Raw genomic sequence first — 23482 nt, 5'->3', positions numbered from 1 at the left:
TGGGGTTCACATTTATGTTTTTTGTCTCTTTTGCTCATTTTTAATTCTTTGATTTATGTTGATTATGTTAATGTTACTGTAGTTGAATATGTGAATTATTCTTTTTTTCTTTGATTTTGTTGATGTATACAAGTTGACTGTGTTAGGTTCCATATGTTTTGTGGGTAGTTTCCCAAGAAGCAGGGCTATCTGCCAAGCACCAGAGGGTCTCCCATGGTTTCTAGCGGTTTACTTCGAACATGCCTGGAAGTGGTGAGTTCACTTATGTTTTGCTGTATTTATTGTGATTTTCTGACTTTTTGCTCTGTTTTTGACTTTGCCTTTAGCTTGTTTTTTTTTGGAACATTGTTTGCCTGGGATTACTTGATGGTAACCCATTTATGCCTTTTGTGCTCTTCAGAGCTTCTCAGCGAGATGGAGCATTTTTGTGATAATAATTTTTTATATTTACAAAGACTTTGTGTTTGACCTTATTACTATTCAGGGTTTGACAGTGATTTCCCCCTCTAGCGGATATTTTTTGGAAGTGTCTTTTGGAACTTATTGGGACTTAAGTGCTTTGGAGCGACAAATAAATTATCACTACAAACTTTACTAACTTCACCAGCAAATTTGGAATTTAAATGGTAATAATAATTATTATTTTAATTCTAGTAGCTCTTTACATTTATTAGTTCATTAGATGCTTGTTTGTTTCTGTGTGGCATGTTAGAGATGTGGGGGTAACTGGACCTAGCTAGAAAAATATGAAATTTGTAGCCCAAGTTCTTTACTTAATTTTAATATGTATACTAACATAGAAGGAGATTTTAACTTGCTTTAGATTATTCTTTCTTCAGCTGCAACTACACTATTCAAAATTGGCTAAACAATCTTACATTTCTTCATGGATCATAAAACATTGTACCTATACGATAATTCCCTTTATTATTAAAGACAACATTCGTTTTTCTCTTCAGTTAATCATAGTTACTCACAAGATCATTACTTTTTTTATGGATATTTATTTCCTTTTTAAGTCTTGCAGTTATGATCCCCCTGTTATTTCTGACCATACTCTTTTTTTTCCCTGGAATTTAGAACATGAAGCACTTTTAACTTATGTTTTCATTGAAACTAATATATTCTTGAAAACACCTGCAAGAATATTCCAGTAAACTATTAAAGGAGACAAGTAATATTATAGGACTGATATTAAAAAAAAAAGAACAATGGAATTAATCAAGTCTATGGCAAGCCAAATTAACATTTAGAGATATCTCAAAATGAATTTCGGATATATTAAAATGTAATTTACTTTTTAAGATATCTGAAACTCGCTTTGAGATATCTTAAAATACTTTCCTTTACATTTTAAGATATCTGCAATACATTTCGGGATATCTCAATATTTTTATTTTATTAATTTTCATTGTAATCATTCCATACAAACAGATCAATTTATAACCCAACAAATTTGAAAACAAATCAAACCCCACCCCTGAGAAGGAGAGCTTAGCTAAAGGAAAATTTCTTTAAGCTTTTTAATAAGGCAACATTAGACAAAAGAAGGGGAGAAGTAAATATCTATATAAATAAGAGATGGAGAAGGGAGTTAAATGCAATAATAGTAGATTCTCTTATTCTAAAATAATATTGATTAAATCCTGCCAAGTTTTGAAAAAATTTTGTACAGATCCTCTAACTGAAAATTTGATTTTTTCCAATTTCAAATAATATAAAACATCAGTTTCCCACTGACTTATAAGAGGAGAATTAGGATTCTTCCAATTTAACAAAATAAGTCTGCGTGCCAAGAGTGTAGTGAATGCAATCACCGTTTGCTTGTCCTTCTCCAATTCCAGTCCATCTGGAAGGACACCAAACACAGCTGTTAGTGGGTTAGGAGGGATTGTGATACTAAGGCTGTCTGAGAGGCACTTAAAAATTTTTGTCCAAAATGATGTTAGTTTGGTGCAGGCCCAGAACATGTGACCCAGTGAGGCAGGAGCTTGGTTGCAGCGCTCGCAGGTTGGATCCTGGCCTGGAAACATTTTGGACAGTTTTAAGCGAGACAGATGAGCTCGATATATAATTTTAAGTTGAATAATTCTATGCTTTGCGCATATAGAACTCGAGTGAATTCTCTGCTTTGCTACCTTCCACTCCTTTTCTGATATATTGATTAAGAGATCTTCTTCCCAATGTCCTCTTGGATCTTTGAAAGGTAGCGACTCTAATAAGATTTTATATATTGCGGAAATAGTGTTTGTTTCCTCGGAATTGAGCAGTATTTTTTCCAGCATTGTGGAGGGTGCAAGGTGGGGGAAATCGGGCAATTTCTGTTTAACAAAATTTCTAATTTGAAGATAGTAAAAGAAATGTGTAGCTGGGAGGTTAAATTTTGAACGTAATTGTTCAAAAGATGTAAATATGTTGTCTATATAAAGATCTCTGAGCATTTTAATCCCAAAACTTTTCCAGGTTTTAAAAACTGGATATACTTGTGAAGGTTGAAAGAGGTGGTTCCCTTGCAGAGGTGCCACTGATAAAAGATTTTCCATCTTAAAATGCTTCCTAATTTGGTTCCATATTCTGAGTGAGTAAAGCACAATTGGGTTATTAGTATATTTGCGATAACTTTCATTTATTGGAGAGCAGAGCAGGGAATATAAAGAAGTACTACAGGATTTTACTTCTATTGCAGACCAATCCTGTGTATGTGCATTTATTTGTGTCCAGGTTTTTATGGCTTGTATGTTTGCTGCCCAGTAATAAAACTGAAAATTAGGTAAAGCCATGCCACCTTCTGCCTGAGGTCTTTGTAGGGTCGCTCTTCGGATACGTGGGTGTTTTGAGTTCCAAATGAATGAGGTTATTATTGAATCTAACTGTTTAAAAAACGATTTATTGATATATGTTGAAATGTTTTGAAATAAAAAGAGAAGTTTAGGAAGGATATTCATCTTAACAATGTTAATTCTTCCGGCTAGAGTGAGATGAAGGGTTGACCATCTATGCAAGTCTTGCTTAATTTTTTCCATACAGACGCCAAAATTTTGTTGATAAAGAGCTTTATGTTTACTTGTGATATTTACCCCTAGGTATTTAAACTGATCTGCTATGGTAAAAGGTAGGGTGTCTAATTTAATATTATATGCTTGTGAGTTCACTGGAAAGAGTATACTTTTATTCAGATTAATTCTAAGACCAGATATCTTTTGAAATTCTGTTAGTGCTGTTAAAACAGCAGGGACAGTGTTTTCTGGGTCCGATATATATAAGACCATATCATCTGCATATAGAGAAATTTTCTGTTCCAGTCCTTCTCTGACAATCCCCTTTATCTGATGAGAATTTCGGCAGTGAACCGCCAGTGGTTCAATAGCGATTGCAAACAACAGTGGCGACAAGGGACATCCTTGTCTGGTACCACGTTCTAGTTTAAAGTAGTCTGAGCAAATTTTATTAATACAAACTGAAGCTTCTGGACTGGTATACAGTAGTTTAATCCAAGCACAAATATTCGGGCCAAACCCAAATTTCTCCAATGCAGTGAAAAGGTAATTCCATTCGATCATGTCAAATGCCTTTTCTGCGTCTAATGATAGTAATATCTCTGGGGTGTTTGATTTTGCTGGTGAATATATAACATTAAACAAGCGTCGGAGATTTGAAGATAGATGTCGGCCTTTAATAAATCCAGTTTGATCTTGTGATATTACCGAGGGCAGCACTTTCTCCATCCTTCTAGCTAGGATTTTTGAGAGTATCTTAACATCATTATTCAGGAGTGAAATTGGTCTATATGATGCACATTGTAACAAGTCCTTATTTTGTTTAGGAAAGACGGTGATTAATGCTTGTCGAAATGTTTGAGGTAGTATTTGGTGGTCTAGCTTCTGTAAATGTTACCAATAAGAGTGGAGCTAGCTGAGTGGAGAATTTCTTATAAAACTCTACGGGGTAACCATCAGGGCCTGATGATTTCCCGCTTTGTAGTGACTTTATAACGTCTAGTAATTCTGTTAGCGTTAGAGGTTTATCTAGTTCCTCAGCACTTAAAGCATCTATTTGTGGTATTTGTGAATTATCCAGAAATGCATTAGATTGCGTGTTGTCTTCTTTGGGCTCAGTGGAATATAAAGACTTATAGTAATCTCTAAATGTGTGCATTATTTTATTATGGTCGATGATTTCTTCTCCATTCTTGTTGGTGATTACTGGTATTGCATTGTGAACTTCTTGTTTATGAATTTGTTGAGCTAAAAGCTTATTAGCTTTTTCTCCGTGTTCATAGTAATGCTGTCTAGACTTATAAATAAGTTGTTCAGTTTCTTTAGTTGTTAAGATGTTAAGTTCTGTATGCAGGGCCTGCCTTTTCCTGTGAAGAGCTTCACTTGGACGCCTGGCTTGTTCTTCATCTATTCTAGTAATTTCATTTCTTAGCTCTGACACTTTCTTGGTTTCTAATTTATTTCTATGGGAAAGATATGAAATAACCTGGCCTCTTAGGAAGGCCTTTACAGTTTCCCAGAGTGTTCCTGCAGAAACCTCTGTAGACGTGTTTGTCTCTAGGAAGAAGCTGATTTGTTTGGATATAAATTCTGTGCAGTTCTCGTCTGCCAATAAAAGAGGGTTAAGACGCCATCTGCGAGGTGAGTACGAGGGGCTTATTGATTTTAGCTCCAAGACTAGAGGGGCATGGTCAGAGATAACAATTGTGTCATATTTGTATGATTTAATTGTAGGCAGGAAATTATTATCTATAAAAAAATAATCAATTCTTGAGTAGCTATAATGCACTGGTGAGTAGAACGAATATGTTCTTGAGTTTGGGTTAAGAAACCTCCAGGGGTCTGATAAGTTGTGATCATTTAAAAACTGTGTAATTATCTTTGCAGTATTAGATGTCATCCCCCCTGTCACAGGAGTCCTATCTAAGAGTGGATTTAAAACACAATTAAAGTCCCCAGCCATTATAATTTTATGAGTGTTCACATTGGGAATGGATGCAAATAGATTTTGCATGAATTCCTTATCATCAACATTGGGTGCATAAACATTTATCAAAATCATTTTACTGTTATATAAGTTGCCCATGACCATCACATATCTCCCTTCAGGGTCCGACACTACCTCTGATGCTACAAATGGAACTGTTCTATGTATGAGAATTCCCACCCCTCTAGTTTTCTTTATAAAGCTAGAATGGAACATTTGGCCAGTCCAGTCTTTTTGTAATCTGAACTGATCCTTGGTTAGTAAGTGGGTCTCCTGTAAAAATACTATTTTAGCGTTTAAGCCTGTTAGGTGAGAGCATACTTTGTTTCTCTTTAATTCGTGATTCAGGCCTTTAACATTCCAGCTCACAAAGTTAACTGTCCCATCATGGAGACATTGATTCTGAGTTTTTAATGTCATTTTATAGTTTTAATTGGTAATATGGCAGTTTTAATCTTAGTTTCAAGATTCCCCAGGAGTTGTTGCATGTTAGCCTGTTGCTGCATTGATATTTATAATTATAAGGATTATAAGAATAGATTAGATATAACCTGCTCTCCTTCTCTCCCCCCCTTTATCCCCCCCCCCCCCCCCATTTTGCCTCCCCACATGAGGCTAGACCCCACTTCGCGATGTTCCAGTCCTCTGACATACGAAGAGACAGAGCACGTCCAAAACAAAACAAACCCCACCCTGCAGCGGCGTTACAGAATTAAAACAGAGATATCTTTTACAGTTAAATCCTTAATACTATCTGCCGAAAATGTTCTCATTAACAATATTTAAGCTTGAAATAATCTTCAGCGCTTTTAAGATAAGATATTAAGATTAAAAAAAAAAAAAAAAAAAAAAAAAAAAAAAACCAACCCTGGGAGTGATTTTAAAAACTAGTCTAGGATAAACCTGGTAATTCATACTGTAATAGTATAATGGTAATTGTATAAATAGAACAAGCATTAAACCAAGGGTATGAAGTTAAACAGTCTACTTTAAGGTATAGTAAAATAAAAAAAAAAAAATAAAAAAAATAAATAAATAAATAAAACGAATCCTACTTTAATCACTTCCACATTTTCACACTCACGTCTATAACTCTATAACTCTGATTAAAACATAAACATATAAAGTCCAGATAAAAACAAAAAAAAAAAAAAAAAAAGAAAATAAGAGATGTATAATTATAATACCAGTCTCTTTAAACATGGATCCAGCGATCAGATCATAGGTCTTTCCCGTGCCTTGATAGAATACGGCTCTTTAATTTTAATTAACTTTCAAAAAAGTGTTGGAAACAGCTTCTTTAATTCTTTTTCAGCTTTTCGGGATATCTCAAATGCATTTCAAGATACTGTATCTCAAATACAGTTTCAGATATCTCAAAATAATTGTGTCTGTATTTCAGGATATCTCAAATGAATTTTTCAGATATCTTAAATTGACCGTTCATGCATTTTAAGATATCTTAAATGCATTTCAAGATATATCAAAATCATTTCCTGTAAAACTGCCTATTATTTCAATGGGACTTCTTGTTTATTATAAGATATCTTAAAATGTATTTGAGATACCTTGAAATGAGCCAGAAGTGATGTTGAGATATTTGAAAATGTATTTGAGATATCTGAAAATGGACAGGAAACTGTTTTGAGATATCTGGAAATGTATTTGAGATATCTTAAATTGTATTGTAGATATCTGAAAGTGCTATTGAGATATCTTGAAATAATTGAGTATCCTTTTAAAGATATCTTAAAATGCATTTTAGATGTCTTGAAATACAATTTTAGATATCTTGAAATTCATTGTTAGATATCTGAAATAGAGCAGAGACCCATTTTAAGATATCATGAAATTAATTTTAGATATCTAAAAATGTATTTCAGATATCTGAAACAACAATGAATTTCAAGATATCTTAAATGCTTTTTAAGATATCTAAATTATATTTCGAGATATCTTAAAATAACTTCCTTCTCATTTTAAGATATCCCAAATTCATTTTGAGATATCTGAAATGCATTTTCAGATATCTTAAAATGACTTCCTGCACATTTCAAGATATCTCAAATACATTTCAAGATATCTTAAAATAACTTCCTGCACATTTCAAGATATCTCAAATACATTTTCAATAACTTTCTGTTAAGGTTCACTGCCTGTTCAGATTCCAATGGCGCAGGCAGAGACTTCTGAAGTTCTTAGGACTATTAGAACTGTGTTCACTGCAATAGAAAGAAATATTCTGGAAGGGTCTGTGATTGATTCTGATACTAAGAATTTATTGCAAAATGCAAAACACAACTTTGATAGAATTTCATCGGCATTACCAGAAAATATTAGAGTACAATTGAGAGATTGTTTTGAGGATTTGATACCACGAATTGAAAGATACGATGCCAGAAACTCTCCACCAGTTATCAACAACTTTCTTGCTACACGCATTAAAGGAGGTAAGCATCGCAAAAGTATGAATATCATTTTACATTAATGTTAAATAAGAAAGTAAACTGATCAATAGGGCAAACATGTTTTGTGCAGTTGAATAATATTTATGTTGCTTTATTGGTATAGTTTAGAAAAACTGAACTTTGACATGGAATGTCAAAACGTATTGATGACATTTTTTAATCATAATTTATTAAGAACAATTATCGTCTTTGTTTGTGGATAAAACACACATAGACTTTCTTTCTGATCAATCATTTAACAATATGCACATATAACTGCATTCAATTGTATTTTCTTTTCAACTGAATCACCTAGGGTGACATTTTTAAAAATGTTATTTTCATATTAATAACATAATGAAGACGGTTTAAAATGCAATATATTACAGTGGCATTATTCTTTCTCAGTTCAGTGGTTTCATTAAACTCCTGTGTTGCAGTATGTTGGGCCAGTCAGTTCTTGATACTTGACTCCTGAGGTAATTATTTAATCTAAGCTGGAATCTAAAGTAAATGTAAGTATGCACTGCCTCACCCCATCCACTGTCGCTTTCTTGTCCGTGACCCATACTGTTTTGTAGCCCCATGCTGGAAAGAGCATGTTCATAAACTGAATTAATGAGTCGGATGTATTGAAGAAAAATGCAATTAGTTCAACTTTAAGGGGTGTTTAATTTTTATTTTTTTTATTTCCATACCAACAATAAAAACAACATTTTTACCTGCGCGATTTTAAGAGTGTTGTCACTTTAAATAAATACATTCGCGACACTTTGCTACACGTCCTAAGATATCGTAAAAACAAAAATGCTTAAAAGATGCTCAATAATTTCTGATAGTCTCTGGCTGAACAGAGATTTTTCTCCACCACAGCAAAGAATTAAACTTGTATAGTATTTTAACGCCTATGGTGAATTGAACGAGATATGTTGAATATGATTTCCTTGTTGTTTTATTATAATAAGTCACATTAAATACATTAGTAAATAAATACATTTAGAGAATATTCTTAGTCCAATTTTATAGTTGTGAGAGTTCTAGCCTGTCTCGACAGCACCAGGTGCGAGTGTAGGAGAATTCTGAATGTGGCATAACTGATCACATGATGGAATCACCTACTGTACACCCACGCTTCAAAGGCCATAATAAAAGTATCCATTTTTCTTGCATCTCTTGCAAGTGACAGAATGCAAGAATACCTACAAGAACTCTCACATATTTCACTGTTTATCTGCAATATTTCAGAGAGCTGCATCTTTTTGAGTAACCATTTTTAACTCGTTCTGCAGTTAGGAGTAAAAATATTTTTTATTACAACACAGATTCATTGGGATTATTGCGCACACTGATTTTCTGCCTATTTCACTAGAATATGCCACTTTTTTCAATTGTCCTGTCTTTCAATTTTTGTTCAGCAGTACTGGGCACAAAATATGAATGGAACAGCATGCAGTCTTGGCTCTCATTCAAACACTGCTGTATGAAAACTCTGCCAGTTAAGACTGACCAGGTGATTTAATAACATGTTAATGACATTGAAAGGAACCACAGTTCTGGGGGAAAAAAAAGAAATGTGGGGACAACATGCTACTCCATTGTAAAAGCACCTCAACTTGTTATCATCCTTAAGCCCAAGTCCAACGGGCTTGTTCAACAACACTATGTCATCAGTTTAAATAAATCTTAATTTCATACATTTATTTTCAATGAATACAGTATTTCAAAGTGCTTCACTTATGCAGAGTATTACGATATTGGAGGAACAGAAGTTTGTGCATCTGGCTAACAGATTTAGCATCCAGAATTCAAATCCCACACCTGGATGTTGTCAGTGTTTTCATGTTACCTGTTCTCTTCAGTTCTACTCCCACAAATCCAAAAGCATGCACTTAGGTAGACTGGCTGTTTCCAAATTCTCCTTCTGTTAGAGTTAGTGTGGCGGGGTCCATGCTTGCAGCAGTTTCTTGTGCCCAGCTCTTCTGGAATCAGTCCCAGCCTCACCTAACCTGAATTTCATTAAGCTGCCTTCACAATGTTATGTTGTACTGCAGTGCTGACTTGAACAGGAAGATACAGTGAGAAGTTTGGAATTTAAACCTGTGTGGATTTGTTATTAGATTTACACCAAACATTTCCTTATTACTTTTTATATTCATTTTTTCTTTTTGAAGTTTTCTTTTATCCAATAATTTAATGGATATGTCAAGCTTTCTTGTTTAGTCCATCTTAAGTCATTCATACACAATCCATCAGTAAACACTAAAAAAAGTTTATTACAGCTGAAGTTAACACATCATGACACAAATGACTCATAAACACAAACACAGCAGTACAAAAGTATTTTCAACCTGGTTTTAAACATAATGAAAATTACCTTTTTCCTTAGTGTATATTAGTAAATGCTGGTATTGCTGCATAAACATTTAACATTTTCAAAATGAATTCTTATTCTTTGAAATTAGACTGTTTTAGTAAGTTGTTCATAAATAATGTTAGTACACATTTATTGTTGATTGACATAAAGTAGGATGCTTTATTATTATTCTTTTAAATTGTTTCATAATAGGTCAGTTTGGTTTGCCAAAAGTTGAAATCTCTAAAGAACAACTGAAGCTATTAATTTCACAAGGATACACAGGGAAAAGAATTGCAGAACACATAGGATGTTCTGCATCTTATATTTATAAACGCCTGAAAACTGAGGGTCTGTCACCAAGACAGAAATTCAGCAGTATAGCAGATAATGAACTGGATGAAGAATGCAAAAGACTACAAGCAAGTTGTCCAAATGCCGGTTCTGAGGTATACTTATTTGTTTTGTATTTTATGCATTCCAGGGTTACACTCCAAAGTGAAACAAAAATATATTGTTAAATTGGAACACAAAATATGAAAATATATGTTGGTAAATATTTATGCTTCAGTACAGCATATAAAACGTGCAATTTTTAAAGTCAGTTCTACCACATGGAGTTTGCATGTTCTCCCTGTGTCTGCATGGATTTCATTTAGTTGTGGCTCCAGTTCTCTCCCACTGCCCAAAGACGTGCAGGTTTGGTGAACTGGCAATACTTAATTAGCCCTGATGTGTGTTTATGGGTCGCCCTGAGATGGACTGGCGCCCAGTCCAGGGTTTGTTCCTGCCTTGTGCCAATTGCTTGCCCCCCTGCGACCCAGGTCTGGATTGAGCAGGTTAGAAAATGACACTATGTAAAGTGGAAGAAAAGGAACTTTAAATGCAGAATTGATGTCCACACAAAACAAAACTTCTATAACGATTTAATATTATAATGATAATGATAATAATATATAGTATGAATAGAACAGTAGGAAAGTGTGTACTTTTGATCTTTTCAGAATCAATGCAATAAACTCTGCATATAGTTATGAGTGGATTTACACAGGAAAACAAAGGGCACACAAATTTTTTAAAACAAAAATAACTTTCAATTAAAATGTATTATGATTTATCCATCGTTCATTCACTTATTGAGTATTACTTTTTTGCCCATTCATTCACTTTCAGACCTTCTTACTCCAATTTAGAATTATCTAGGACCAAAGAATTCCCTTGTAGCATTGTCAGCAAGGCAGGAACCTCTACCCCATTCTGGAGGACATGTTAATCACAAATTCTGCTTTTGTTCAGACTCATCAATTTAGAGTGTATTTTTATCCTAACCTGTATATCTGCTCGGATATGGAAGAAAACCTATATAGACAGAGGTGGAATTTGCAAAATCCACAGACAGTGAGCAAATTCACAAAACATAAGTAATTGTTAAGTTGTGAAACAACACTATTATTTATTTCTACACTACCCAGTAGAAATGAAAAAAAAACACATAAAAATCTAATATGTTAAAGGGTTAAAAAAACTAAGAGACATAGTTTTAATTAAGATATATAGAAGTACTAAACAGCTCTTTTTTATCATCTTAAGTAACAGCCCTGTGATAGACTGGCTCCTTGTCTCGGGTTGTTAATGCCCACAGCTGTCAGGGCTTGGCTTGGATTAAGTAAGATTGGGAATGACTGACTGACTGACCTTAAATAATTTTTTGCGTGTTTTGACATAGAATATCATATATGAAATTGAATAAAAATATTTTCTCACAACAAATTTGTCAGCTTTCAAACATAATTGTGAACTATATTCTAAGTTTTGCAGTATTTCACATACTGTAATTTCATAGCACCAACAACAACTGCTGCGACACAATGCTATTCCTCCCAATCCATCCATTCATTTTGTAAATCCACTTCATCCGATGGGTCACAGGGTAGCTGGAGCCTATTCCAGTAAGCATCAGGTGCAAGGCAGGAACAATCCATGGATGGGTCATCAGTTTATCACAGGGTGATCACACACACACACATACATATCTGAGGTGAATTTAGCATCACCATTTACACTAACCTGCACGTCTTTCAACTGTGGGAGGAAACCCAGATGGCCACAGGGAGAACATGCAAACTTCACATGGAGAGGACTGGGATGTGAACAAAGCAGCACTACCACTGTACTACCATGCCACACTCCCTTCCATTTCATTAATTCTTATTGAATATATCACTTACCAACAATCTTTTTAAAATAAAATATGTTCCTTGGCAAGATCCTATAAGTTTATGTAGCTGTAATGCTCAGAAAACAAACATTTAATTTCCTTACAACATGATGGTTACCTATAATTACACACCCTGTACATATCAGCTTTAATGTTTAAAATTATCAGTTTATTTAAAAATGTTCAAATTATGTTTTTTTAACAGATGATGTCAGGAATGCTAAGAGCAAGGGGAATACATGTGCAAAGGGACAGACTTCGATGCACATTGGCTAGACTTGACCCAATTGGCACTGCTCAGAGATGGTCACAAACTGTTCAAAGAAGGTCATACCATGCTGTCTCACCTAACAGTATATGGCACATTGACAGTCACATGAAGCTTATAAGGTAAAAGACCTGTAAGATTTATTTCTTAATTTAATGAATATCACTTTCAGCTTCATTATTGTCTTAAGTGGACCAAATTAATATGTGACACTTTTTAGTTTATACAGCTATATTTTTTGCATAAAATAACTGATATTATTTTTTAAGCAATAGAAAATAGAATAGGTAATTATGTGTAATTCTAAACATTTTCATTATCCAGAAAACAGTTTTCATATCTGTATGTATAAACATGTATATTATTTGTGTTTTCCTTCTGGAACCTAATCTATAATTCAATTTTTTTCACTAAACTGCACATGTGCTTAACATTTTTTCTTTTGATGGATAGGTGGGGCTTTGTTGTACATGGTGCTATCGATGGCTTTTCCCGTCTAATACCTTATTTAAGTTGTGCTACAAATAATTCTTCATCCACGATGCTACTGACTTTCTGCAGGGGTGCTCTACAGTATGGATTACCATTAAGAGTGAGGTCTGACCAAGGTATAGAAAATGTTCAGGTAGCACTGCTTATGAATGCCATCAGAGGATTACACCGTGGCAGCCATATAACTGGACTTTCTGTCCACAACCAGAGAATTGAAAGGCTATGGAGAGATGTATTTCAACAGGTTCTCTTCCCCATCTACAAAGAATTTTATGAAATGGAAGATAATGGAATACTTGAAGAAGGCAACAGTTTACACAAAGGATGTCTACAATATGTTTACTACTCAACAATTAATCAAAGATTGGAAATGTTCAAAGAAGGCTGGAATAAACATAGAATTAGAACTGAACACAACAGAACACCGGAACAAATATGGTTTGATAGCTTGTCCACTATATCTCACCAAACAAGTCTGTCTGACATGAATACACAACAGTTTAGAGAGAGTTTAATAGAACATTTACAAAGAATAGGTGCATCATTTTCAGATGATGCATATATGGAGTCTCAGGAGACATTCAACCCACTTGAAATGTCTGTCCAAAATCTACAGATACTACAAGATGCTATTCAGCTTGAAACAAATTTAAAAGATAAATATGCATGTTGTGTTCAAAAGGCCAATGAGCTATTAACAGATACCCAAACATAGTGTCCACTCCATTTTGCATGTAGTATTAAAAAATTGTTCATGAGTACATTGGCAAGGTCCAGCATCGACAGTAATGCATACTACATGGTAAACAGCGTGTTATAACCAACCAAAATTCATTTTTACTTTATTGTAAAATGGTCTTACAGTTATTTATGGTAATGATTGTTGTGTGCAGAACTGAATTCTGTAAACTTTGACAATAAAAAAGACATGATTAAGCATTAAGTTGTACATTTATTTTACAGTATTATTCATTTAACAAATGCCAAACATTTTTGTTTTAATAATTTTTTAAAAAGAAAAATAAACTCTCTCTTTTTACTGTTTCATTCACGGTTAAAACAAATTACTGAGTATTACATGCCTTGACATGTGACACATAATTCACCAACTCAAAACATTTGAAGAAAATTATACATTTTTTAATGAAGTTGAATAAACATAGATGTACAATTTGTTTGTACATAAACTACACCTTATTTGAATTAATTAAACAACTTATTTTAAATCAACAACTTGTACTGAAAACACTATATATTCACATATTATCATTAACAGCCAGTATTTTAAATGACAATATCAGAAACATTTAAATGGTGAAAGTAAACAGGATTACAAATATTAAATGAGAAAACATTTATGTGTCACCTTTTGTATACTATCAAAAAGTACATTTTTAGCATATTACTGTTGTGGTTGGTGCTATTATTTGTTTTGTTTTAATTTTGAAGCATTTGTTTAAATGCAGATTATCATGTTATACCTGTAAGTATCTGTAAACAAATATATGAGCTTTGGATAAACCTTAATGGAAAATTAAACTTCTGAAAAAAGTATGTTACTGAATATATGAAATATGCATGAAAATATCAACTATACCCAAATGAATTAGCTCTCATTCAAAAATACATATTATCTGTTGTGTCAACCTGAATTTCAGTTACTCAGTAAAAAAGATATCTAAAAGTTTCATTCAAAGACATTTCAAGTGTTATTTTTGTTTTGCAATTTCATAATATGGTCATTCCAAATGCATACTCAGAATTAAGTATAGTTTTAAATTCTCTTTTAAATTCTTGAACTGATGTATAGCCAACTGGAATTTCCAAAGTGTTGCTGCAAGTATGTGCAATGGGTCGTCGCAAGCTACCGCATAACTGATTGAACGTAATATTGATTTCAGTAGGCTGTAAAGGTGAACCTGTGACAAAATGCAAAAATTTGGACAGTTCCTCAGGATTTATTGACTTAATGAAATCACACAAATAATAATATGCAACTTCTTCCTCTGGCCTGAGATCTGTTTCTGTTTTAAAGCATGTCAAAACACGTTCTGTAGTTGGCATTTCTTGCCAATATAGGTAGGAAATTGAGTCAATATCTAACTGTGACCAAAAAACTGTGAAATGGGAATCTGGAATTGACTGTCTTATAAAATTATTGAGGAACCCTGGTTTAATTATTAGTTCATTCTGTGCAATAAGAATGATCTGATCCTTAAGATTTATAGGTGTTGGGATACTATGCATACCATTTACAGAAAAAAAATGTTAAGAGCTCTTGTTTTTCAAAGTCTCTTAATGTTTCAAAGTGGTTAATTGCTTTTTTTAGGAGGATCCTTTCTGAAGCAGTTACATGAAGCAGAAAGTCATCTATAAGAATGTTATTGTGAATGGTGGAGGTATTAAATACAATAGAAAGCAATGTTGACCTACAGAATCTTGGAGGTATACATCTGTTCAGCTGACACATATGAGACAATACTCTTCCCACAACTGTAAAGATTTCTTGTGCTTTATGATAATGATAGAGAGGTATACAAGGTACAAGATCATCCTCACCTTTAAACCACTCAGTGAAGGCACAGTATCCAAAAGCAAGAAAAAAGATCTTTGGTTAATCCGCCAAAATCATGCCCTTCTTCTCCAATAAAACGTACTTGAAGCTTTTTGTTGAGGAGTTCTGTTGTTCCATAAATTCGCTGCATGTCATTCAATATTATTTCCCTGTTTATTTCGATAATGATTTCTTCCTCTATTAATCCTTCAAGCTCCGAAAAACCTCATAAAATACAACATGTTTTTATCAAGAAAGTGAAAAAAATGAACTGTGGAATATATACAGTAGTATGAAATGTAAGGGGCTAATCAAAACGTGAGAGCAACAGAAATTTGAGTCTATAGGAGGGACATAAAAAGAGGAATGTCTGGATGGAAAATACAAACGTGAGACCTTGAATTTTCAATGGAATGATTCTTAAGAGAAAGTGTTGGAGCATGAGTAAGGACCATTAAACATCACAATTTCGTGAAGGGTTGTTTTTACCAAATTTGAGGCTTAATTGATTGTTGACTGTAATTTCTTGAAATCAAAGAGATGCATTTCCTTTTCTAAAAATGTAATCCAATGTACAGTACTCAATTTGTAAATTATAATGGTTTTGGTTAGATTTATGCATGAAGGTGACTGAATTACCCTGAGTAAAACTTACTTCTGTCAAGATGGAATCGTTTTTCTTCCAGTTGAGATACTTTAATCTGAACCTAACATAAACAAAATAAAAATATTAATGATAAAATATGTAAGGATAACAAAACAAGTTCACAAGCACACACCATTTTCCAGAGTCCTTCCTGTTTCTCAATACATTCACACATATTTCTCCTTTCCTCCTATCACATAATTTGCCCTTAATTCTGAATGGTTAAAACATTAAATATTTACCGTGGGAGTATCAGCATTTATATAAGCAAAAGGAGATTCTGGAGGACTTGGTACATTTGCCTCTTCATGCAGTCTGGATAATCGCAACTGCAAAAGCAAGTGATTGGAAAATGTTAATTTATTTATTGATTAATTAACTTTACGTTAGAAAATCAATGATGTTTCATTTTAAGTTTAAATAAAACTCATTGAAGATAAAATAATACATGCACCAGTAAGAGTCCATAAATATTATACACTTAATATATGTTTAAAATGAAATTTACCTCTGATGTGCTATTTTCATATTCTGCACTTCCAAGAAAGTTCTCAATAAAAACCAATCAAAATCTATAAAATGAACGACAGAAGAGCATATGATGAGCATAAAAACACTATTGAGCTAAGTATAAGTGATATACAGAACACATAAGTGACCAGATAAATCTGGCCTAAGCAAAATTGACAAAATATATTTACAGCAATTTGGTTAATTATAGGTAAAATATCAAATAAAAACACTGAAATAAACTAGTGCCCTATTCAGAGTTTTCTGTCTTGATCCACTGCTTCTCGGATAGGCTATATGGCTCCACCACTACAATAAGTATTAAGCAGGTGTGTCTGCATTTCAACTGATTAAGTTTTAAGAAAAACTTGAAAAAACGTAGGTGTTCTAAAACTTTTGGCCAAAGTGTGTACATATATATATATACACACACTGTGTACAGCTATGAACAGTATATAATGCATGTATATAAACACTGTTACTGTATTTTATGCTTCAGAACTAAGTTAAAGCATTATTTATCATGTCACATAGCCAGAGCCTATCTCAGCAGTAATGAAAACAATGCAGAAAATAGACCTAGATGAGATGCCAGTCCATTACAGAAACACTTACTCAGGCATTCTAATACAAAACCAGTTTGACTGATTGATTTAACAGACTGTCTATAGACTGTGAGAGGAATCATGCATCCACACAGGGAACTAACAATGTATGTAGGCAATGCAACTTGCCATGACTAAATAATTTAAATTAATGTAACAGATCTCTTTAAAGACTGAAGAACAGTGTGGTGCAGAGGTTTGTGTGCTTCCTCAACACTGGGCTCAAAAGCCCATTATGGGACCTGCCCATATTGTTTATATTTACATTTTTTCAATAAGCTAATAAGCTCCTGTTTCCTTTGACATCTCAAGTGCCTCATTTTTAGTTTTATCAGAAACTCTAAATTGGATTGGTATTGGTGACTATGGGAGTGTCTGATTGGCATACTGATTAGGGTTTGCTCTCTTCTTTTACCTCATGCTGCCATCAGCAGTTTCAAAAAATGGATAGATTAATGTAGTAAAGAATTTTACAAAATTACATACCTGGCTATCTACTTCTGGTTGAGGTTCTCTTGTGTTTTCCAGCCTATCTACATGTGGCTCCTGTGACAATGTTGCCTGCGCTCCCTATTAAATAAATCAGGTAAAGCAATAATCTATAAAACTGAATAAATAATTACAAAAAAAAAAAATAGTAATTTTTAACACTAAAATATCAATGTTATTTCTTTTATAAAGGATTTATCTTTATACTGAATATAATCAATAGTGGTGTCCTTAATAAGTAATGAACCTTATTTACTAACATTTAATATAATGTTTTTAATATAACAAACAATACGAAATAAATACCTGATAACTTGTTTCTGCATGCACTTGACCTGGAATTTCTGGTCTAAATTCTGATTCTTCTTGTGCCGTGTGTATCTGCTCCATCTTGAAAAGGAAATGTAGAAAGGAATGTGGTGTTTAAATATACAGTAATACATAAAAACAAATGTGTGGATTCAGTTGAGTGACAAAATGTAATTAACATGCAATGAAGCACAACTGCACAATATACTTTATAAATGCTCACTTAAGATTTTGCAGAATGACAGGTTCTTCTTTCTTCAGAGTGAGTATCATATGTAAAAATAAAGAGAATGCAGCACAGAAAGGTTTGGGGTTTTCCGGCCCCGTATACTGTACAGTTTGCAAAATATCGTTACAACAGTCCAGAGTATTACTAACAGAGTATCACTGAACACCATGCTGGTGTGATGGGGGAACCTTTATAGGGCGGGCCGGAATAAACAGAGGGAGTGTGGGTAATGAGTTGCAGGTGCATCCTGTAATCATGATGTCATCAGAGAGGAGGAGGATGAGAAAGTGGATGAACGGGAGCTTGTTCAGGGTGTCGGCGTTTCCTTCTTTCTGGGGAAAATAAGGAGAGAATGGTTAGTTGCCCGCCAATCCCTCATGGCTTTTGGGTTTCCGCTACTCCCTGAGTCGTTCTGCGGCTCCCCAAGCGCGCGTGCGTGACATGGCCCCCCCCCTCAGCCCAGCCCCACCGGAGCGGGCGTACCGGACCGAGAGGTCGTGAACCCGGGAGAGGGCGTCGGCATTGGCCTGAAGGTTACCCCGGCGATAAGTGACTGTAAACTTGTACGGCTGAAGGTCCAAAAACAACCTGGTGACCCGAGGGTTCGACTCCCTGTGCAACGCCATCCACTGCAGGGCGGCATGGTCCGTCACCAGGGTGAACTCCCGGCCCAGCAGGTAGTACCTCAGGTGTGTCACCGCCCACTTGATGGCCAAGGCTTCCCTCTCCACTGCCACATACCTGGTCTCCTGATCCAGCAGTTTCCGGCTCAGGTAAAAGACGGGGTGTTCGACACCGTCGACGCTTTGGCTCAGCACTGCCCCTAGGCCTGTGTCCGAAGCGTTGGTCTGGAGAATAAACGGGAGAGAAAAGTCAGGTGTTTATAATATTGGTGCTGAGGTTAGGGCCGCCTTTAGGTCACCGAATGCCTGTTCTGCAGTAGGATCCCAAACCACGCACAACGGAGCGCCTTTCCTTGTCAAGTTTGTCAAGGGTGCTGCCCTTTCGGAGAAGCGAGGTACGAACCGGCGGTAGTACCCTGCCAACCCCAAGAAAGCCTGCACCTGTCTCTTGGTACTCGGACGGGGCCATTCCAGGATGTCTTTAATCTTAGAGCATTGTGGCTTCACTTGCCCCCGCCCCACCAGGTAGCCCAAATATTTGGCCTCTTTCAACCCGAAAAAACATTTACGGGGGTTTATACGGAGGCTGGCCTTTGCCAGGGTGGCCAGGACAGCATACACCTGCACAATATGTTCCTCCCAGGTGCCGGAATGGATGACTACGTCATCCAGGTAGGTGGCACAATAGGACTGGTGGGGCCATAGCACTCTATCTACCAGACGTTGGAAGGTTGCTGGTGCCCCGTGCAGCCCAAATGGGAGGACCTTATAGTGCCAATGCCCGCTAGGGGTACTGAAGGCAGTTTTCTCTTTTGCGGATTCCGTTAAGGGAATTTGCCAGTACCCTTTGGTCATGTCAAGAGTAGTCAAATAATGGGCTTTCCCTAGCCGTTCAATGAGGTCATCTATCCTGGGCATAGGGTAGGTATCAAACTTGGAGACCTGATTCAGACGTCGGAAGTCATTGCAGAATCTCCGCGAGCTGTCAGGCTTAGAAACGAGGACGATAGGACTGGACCACGGGCTGTGACTTTCCTCGATAACGTCCAAGTCCAACATCCGTTGGATCTCAAGTTCAACCTCCACGCGTTTTTGCCTCCGGGAGGCGGTAGGCTCTTTCCCTGACTACCACCCCGGGGTCCGTGCTGATGTCATGCTCAATCAGCGAGGTGCGGCCAGGTGTCTCGCTCACCACGTCGGGGACGGCTAGGACGGTTTGTTCCAGTTCCTGCCGTTGGGAAGGTGACAAGTCCGGGCCGAGGTTAAGATGTATTTTGTTTGAGAAAAGGGAGAGGGATGCACCGGAGATCGGGGCCTCATCCCGAACTCTCCACGGCTTTAGCAAGTTCACGTGGTACACCCTTTCGCGTGGACGGCGATTCGGCTGTCGGACCAAATAGTCGACCAGCCCCTTTCTCTCAATAACCTCGTAGGGCCCCAGCCAATGGGCCAGTAATTTGGAGTGAGAGGAGGGCATCAACACCATCACTCGATCCCCAGGCTGAAATTCCCTGAGGGTGGTGTTTTTATTGTAACACCGCGCCTACGCTGCTTGAGCACGCATCAGGTGGTCTTTGAGAAGTGGCCTGATGTGTGTCAGTCTATCCCGCAGTTGCGCAATATACTCTACGACATTGGTAGAGGGGAGGGCTTCCTCCTCCCATCCTTCTTTGACTATATCCAAAAGCCCCCGGGGGTGGCGCCCATATAACAATTCAAAAGGGGAAAAGCCAGTGGAAGCTTGGGGTACCTCCCGGTATGCAAAAAGCACGAGGGGCAGTAGTTGATCCCAATTCCTACCGTCAGCGCTGACTACTTTGCGCAGCATCTGTTTAAGCGTCTGGTTAAATCATTCGACCAACCCGTCAGTTTGGGGATGATAGACAGACGTCTTCAGATGTTTTATGCGGAATAACTTGGCCACCTCCCTGAACGTATCCGATGTAAAGGGAGTACCCTGGTCTGTGAGGACTTCTTTGGGTATTCCCACTCTGGAAAAAAGGTTTACAAGTTCCCGTGCGATGGTTTTGGTGTTAGCGGAGCGCAGCAGAACCGCCTCCGGGTACCGAGTCGCGTAATCTACCGTGACCATTATATATTTGTGGCCTCGGCTCGAAGGCTCTAGGGGCCCCACAATGTCGACTCCGAGTCGTTCGAAGGGAATATCGACTAGTGGGATTGGCACGAGAGGAGCTCGTGCCCTCCTAGGGATCTGGCGAATCTGACAGTCTGGACAGGACTGGCAGAAACGCCGGACCTCCTCGTTAATACCGGGCCAATAGAACCGGAGCTTTATCCTCTCCAACGTTTTCTCAGCCCCGAGATGGGCGCCTAGGAGATGGGCATGCGCTAGCTCACAGACCTCCCGCCGGTAGGTCCGCGGGACTAACAACAACTTTCGTATCTCGCCTTCGTGAGTCGCAACTCGGTACAACAGATCGTTGTCAAGTACAAAGTAGGGCTCTGCTGGTCTGGGATCATTTGACATATGGCCATTTACTGCAACAACAGCATTCCTAGCAAACTTCAGGGAATCGTCATTCCACTGTTCTCACTTAAAGGAGGCCGGTGTAGCCCTGTATTGGCATTCCACCCGGCCTAAGGGATCGTCCGTCCCCGTATAGGGGTCGACGCCCTGGCTCGGGCCCTCACCAGGTGGTTCTGGGCGCGTGGGAATCTTTCCCCTGGCGATTTACGTCGTCATTGCTTGCCGCATGGCACGGCGTGGGAGCCGCAGCGAGTGCCTCCTGTTTACTCACGGCTGGACCCAGGTTAAGGTAAGGAGTGGTTTTTGTTTTACCGCTTTTCATGTTTGACCAGTCATGCCCTAATATCACTGGGAAGGGAGGCTCAGGAAGAACAGCGACCGAGAGTTGTATCACGTCTCCCTTCCATGTAATAAAGCAATTGGCAGCTCTATACGCCCTGGTCTCTCCATGCACACATGTAACTCTTTTGCGCTGACTTATCCACTGTCGCGGTAAAACAAAACGGTGAGCAACAATGGATATGTTACTCCCGGAGTCGAATAATGCCATCACCGAGTGCCCATTCACCAACATCACTCCCACATTTGGAACAGTCAAGGGATTTGACAAAGCACCATACCTCTCAGCTAGTGTTACGGTACAATCCATGGCCTCTACGTGCAGCGGACAGGCTGGTAGGATGTGGCCGAGCTCACCGCACTTGAAACAGCGTGGCTGGGCTGGCCTTTCTCGGGGCTTTGCTGGTGCTTCTGCCATGCGACGGGTGGGCTCGGGGTGGCTAGCGCGTCCCTGTCGGGCTCCGCGAGCCGGCCGTTTTGACCCCCCGGATCGGTGAACCGCGAACTGACGCTCCAAGACCTCCAGGAGGCCCTTCATATCCTTGTATGGGTGCCGCCGGACCTGCTGGGCGAGGTACTCTGGCATGGCGTTTATGAGGCCTTCACAGGCCACCTGCTCCACGACTTTCCGTGCATGGGGGCCTTCTGGCCGTAGCCATCGGCCCATTTTGCCCCAAAACTCAAACGCTTGCGCTCGGGCCGGGGCTTCTGGGTCAAAGCGCCACAGCCGCCACTCACTCGCCTGCTGGTCCGGCGTAACGCCGTAGCGACTAAGGATCTCCATTTTCAAATTGTCATAGCTCGCAGCCTTCTCCTCGGGGAGGTCGTAATAAGCCCGCTGCGCGGCTCCCTTCAGATACGGCGCCAGGATGGGCGCCCACTCCGCTCGCGGCCACTGGTTTCGAGAGGCAGTTCTCTCGAATATGCCCAAATAAGACTCAATGTCGTCCGCCTCCGACAACGGCACAATAGGCGGAGGCGGAGGCCGTGCCGGCTCCGGTCTTACCACGTCAGGAGAGTCTAGCCGGGCTGTGGTCTCCTCCAGCTTCCGCTGCATCGCGGCATGCTCTACCTGGAGCTTCTGGAGTTGTGTAGCCAGAGTCGTCAATACGGCACTCAGATCCTGTCCTTCGCTCATCATTGGACATTGCTTTCTTGATCTTGCCGGCTGCGCCACTGTAAAAATAAAGAGAATGCAGCACAGAAAGGTTTGGGGTTTTCCGGCCCCGTATACTGTACAGTTTGCAAAATATCGTTACAACAGTCCAGAGTATTACTAACAGAGTATCACTGAACACCATGCTGGTGTGATGGGGGATCCTTTATAGGGCGGGCCGGAATAAACAGAGGGAACGTGGGTAATGAGTTGCAGGTGCATCCTGTAATCATGATGTCATCAGAGAGGAGGAGGATGAGGAAGTGGATGAACGGGAGCTTGCTCAGGGTGTCGGCGTTTCCTTCTTTCTGGGGAAAATAAGGAGAGAATGGTTAGTTGCCCGCCAATCCCTCATGGCTTTTGGGTTTCCGCTACTCCCTGAGTCGTTCTGCGGCTCCCCAAGCGCGTGTGCGTGACACATATTAATCAATGCACAATTTAACATATTATAAAAATTAGTGAGATTTCTACCTGAATCGGTAGTGGTATATCACGGTGAGGAATTATGAATATTTTGCCTTTCCCAATTTTTTCCTGTAATTGAGCAGCAGTTTCAGTTTGCAAGCTATGCAAACGTCTCCCTTTCTCGGCTTTGGCAAAACTAAATCCTGTTAAGTGTAAAGGAACATTTGGGTAGCTTTCAATAATAAACTTCTCTAACTGGGGAATTGTCCAGTTCCTATTAATGGATGATTTGCTTCCATATCTGTCTTGAGTCCCAGGCTGCTCATATTTTGGAGGACCTGAAATCAGAGAAATAATTATTGTACAAG

The 23482-nt window shown here is 38.0% G+C and overlaps 1 protein-coding gene across 1 annotated transcript; it reads left to right on the top strand.

The window, feature by feature from the left end:
• Positions 1-6874: 6874 nt before the first annotated feature.
• On the top strand, positions 6875-13476 carry LOC127526648 (uncharacterized). Its single transcript, XM_051922591.1, has 4 exons — positions 6875-7433; positions 9997-10232; positions 12207-12391; positions 12723-13476. Exons 1-4 carry the CDS (start codon positions 7154-7156, stop codon positions 13474-13476), a joined length of 1455 nt encoding a protein of 484 aa, XP_051778551.1. The 5' UTR covers positions 6875-7153.
• The last annotated feature ends 10006 nt before the right edge of the window (positions 13477-23482 follow it).

Source organism: Erpetoichthys calabaricus, chromosome 2, assembly GCF_900747795.2.
Source record: "Erpetoichthys calabaricus chromosome 2, fErpCal1.3, whole genome shotgun sequence".
NCBI lineage: Eukaryota > Metazoa > Chordata > Cladistia > Polypteriformes > Polypteridae > Erpetoichthys > Erpetoichthys calabaricus.
The sequence above is the reverse complement of the archived record's forward strand: the minus strand, read 5'-3'. Positions and strand labels throughout refer to the sequence as shown.

Coding starts and splice junctions, on each gene's coding strand:
- LOC127526648 (XM_051922591.1), top strand. CDS start 7,154: ATGGCGCAGGCAGAGACTTCTGAAGTTCTTAGGACTATTAGAACTGTG. Junction 7,434..9,996: donor TGCTACACGCATTAAAGGAG/GTAAGCATCGCA, acceptor GTTTCATAATAG/GTCAGTTTGGTTTGCCAAAA. Junction 10,233..12,206: donor GTCCAAATGCCGGTTCTGAG/GTATACTTATTT, acceptor TTTTTTTAACAG/ATGATGTCAGGAATGCTAAG.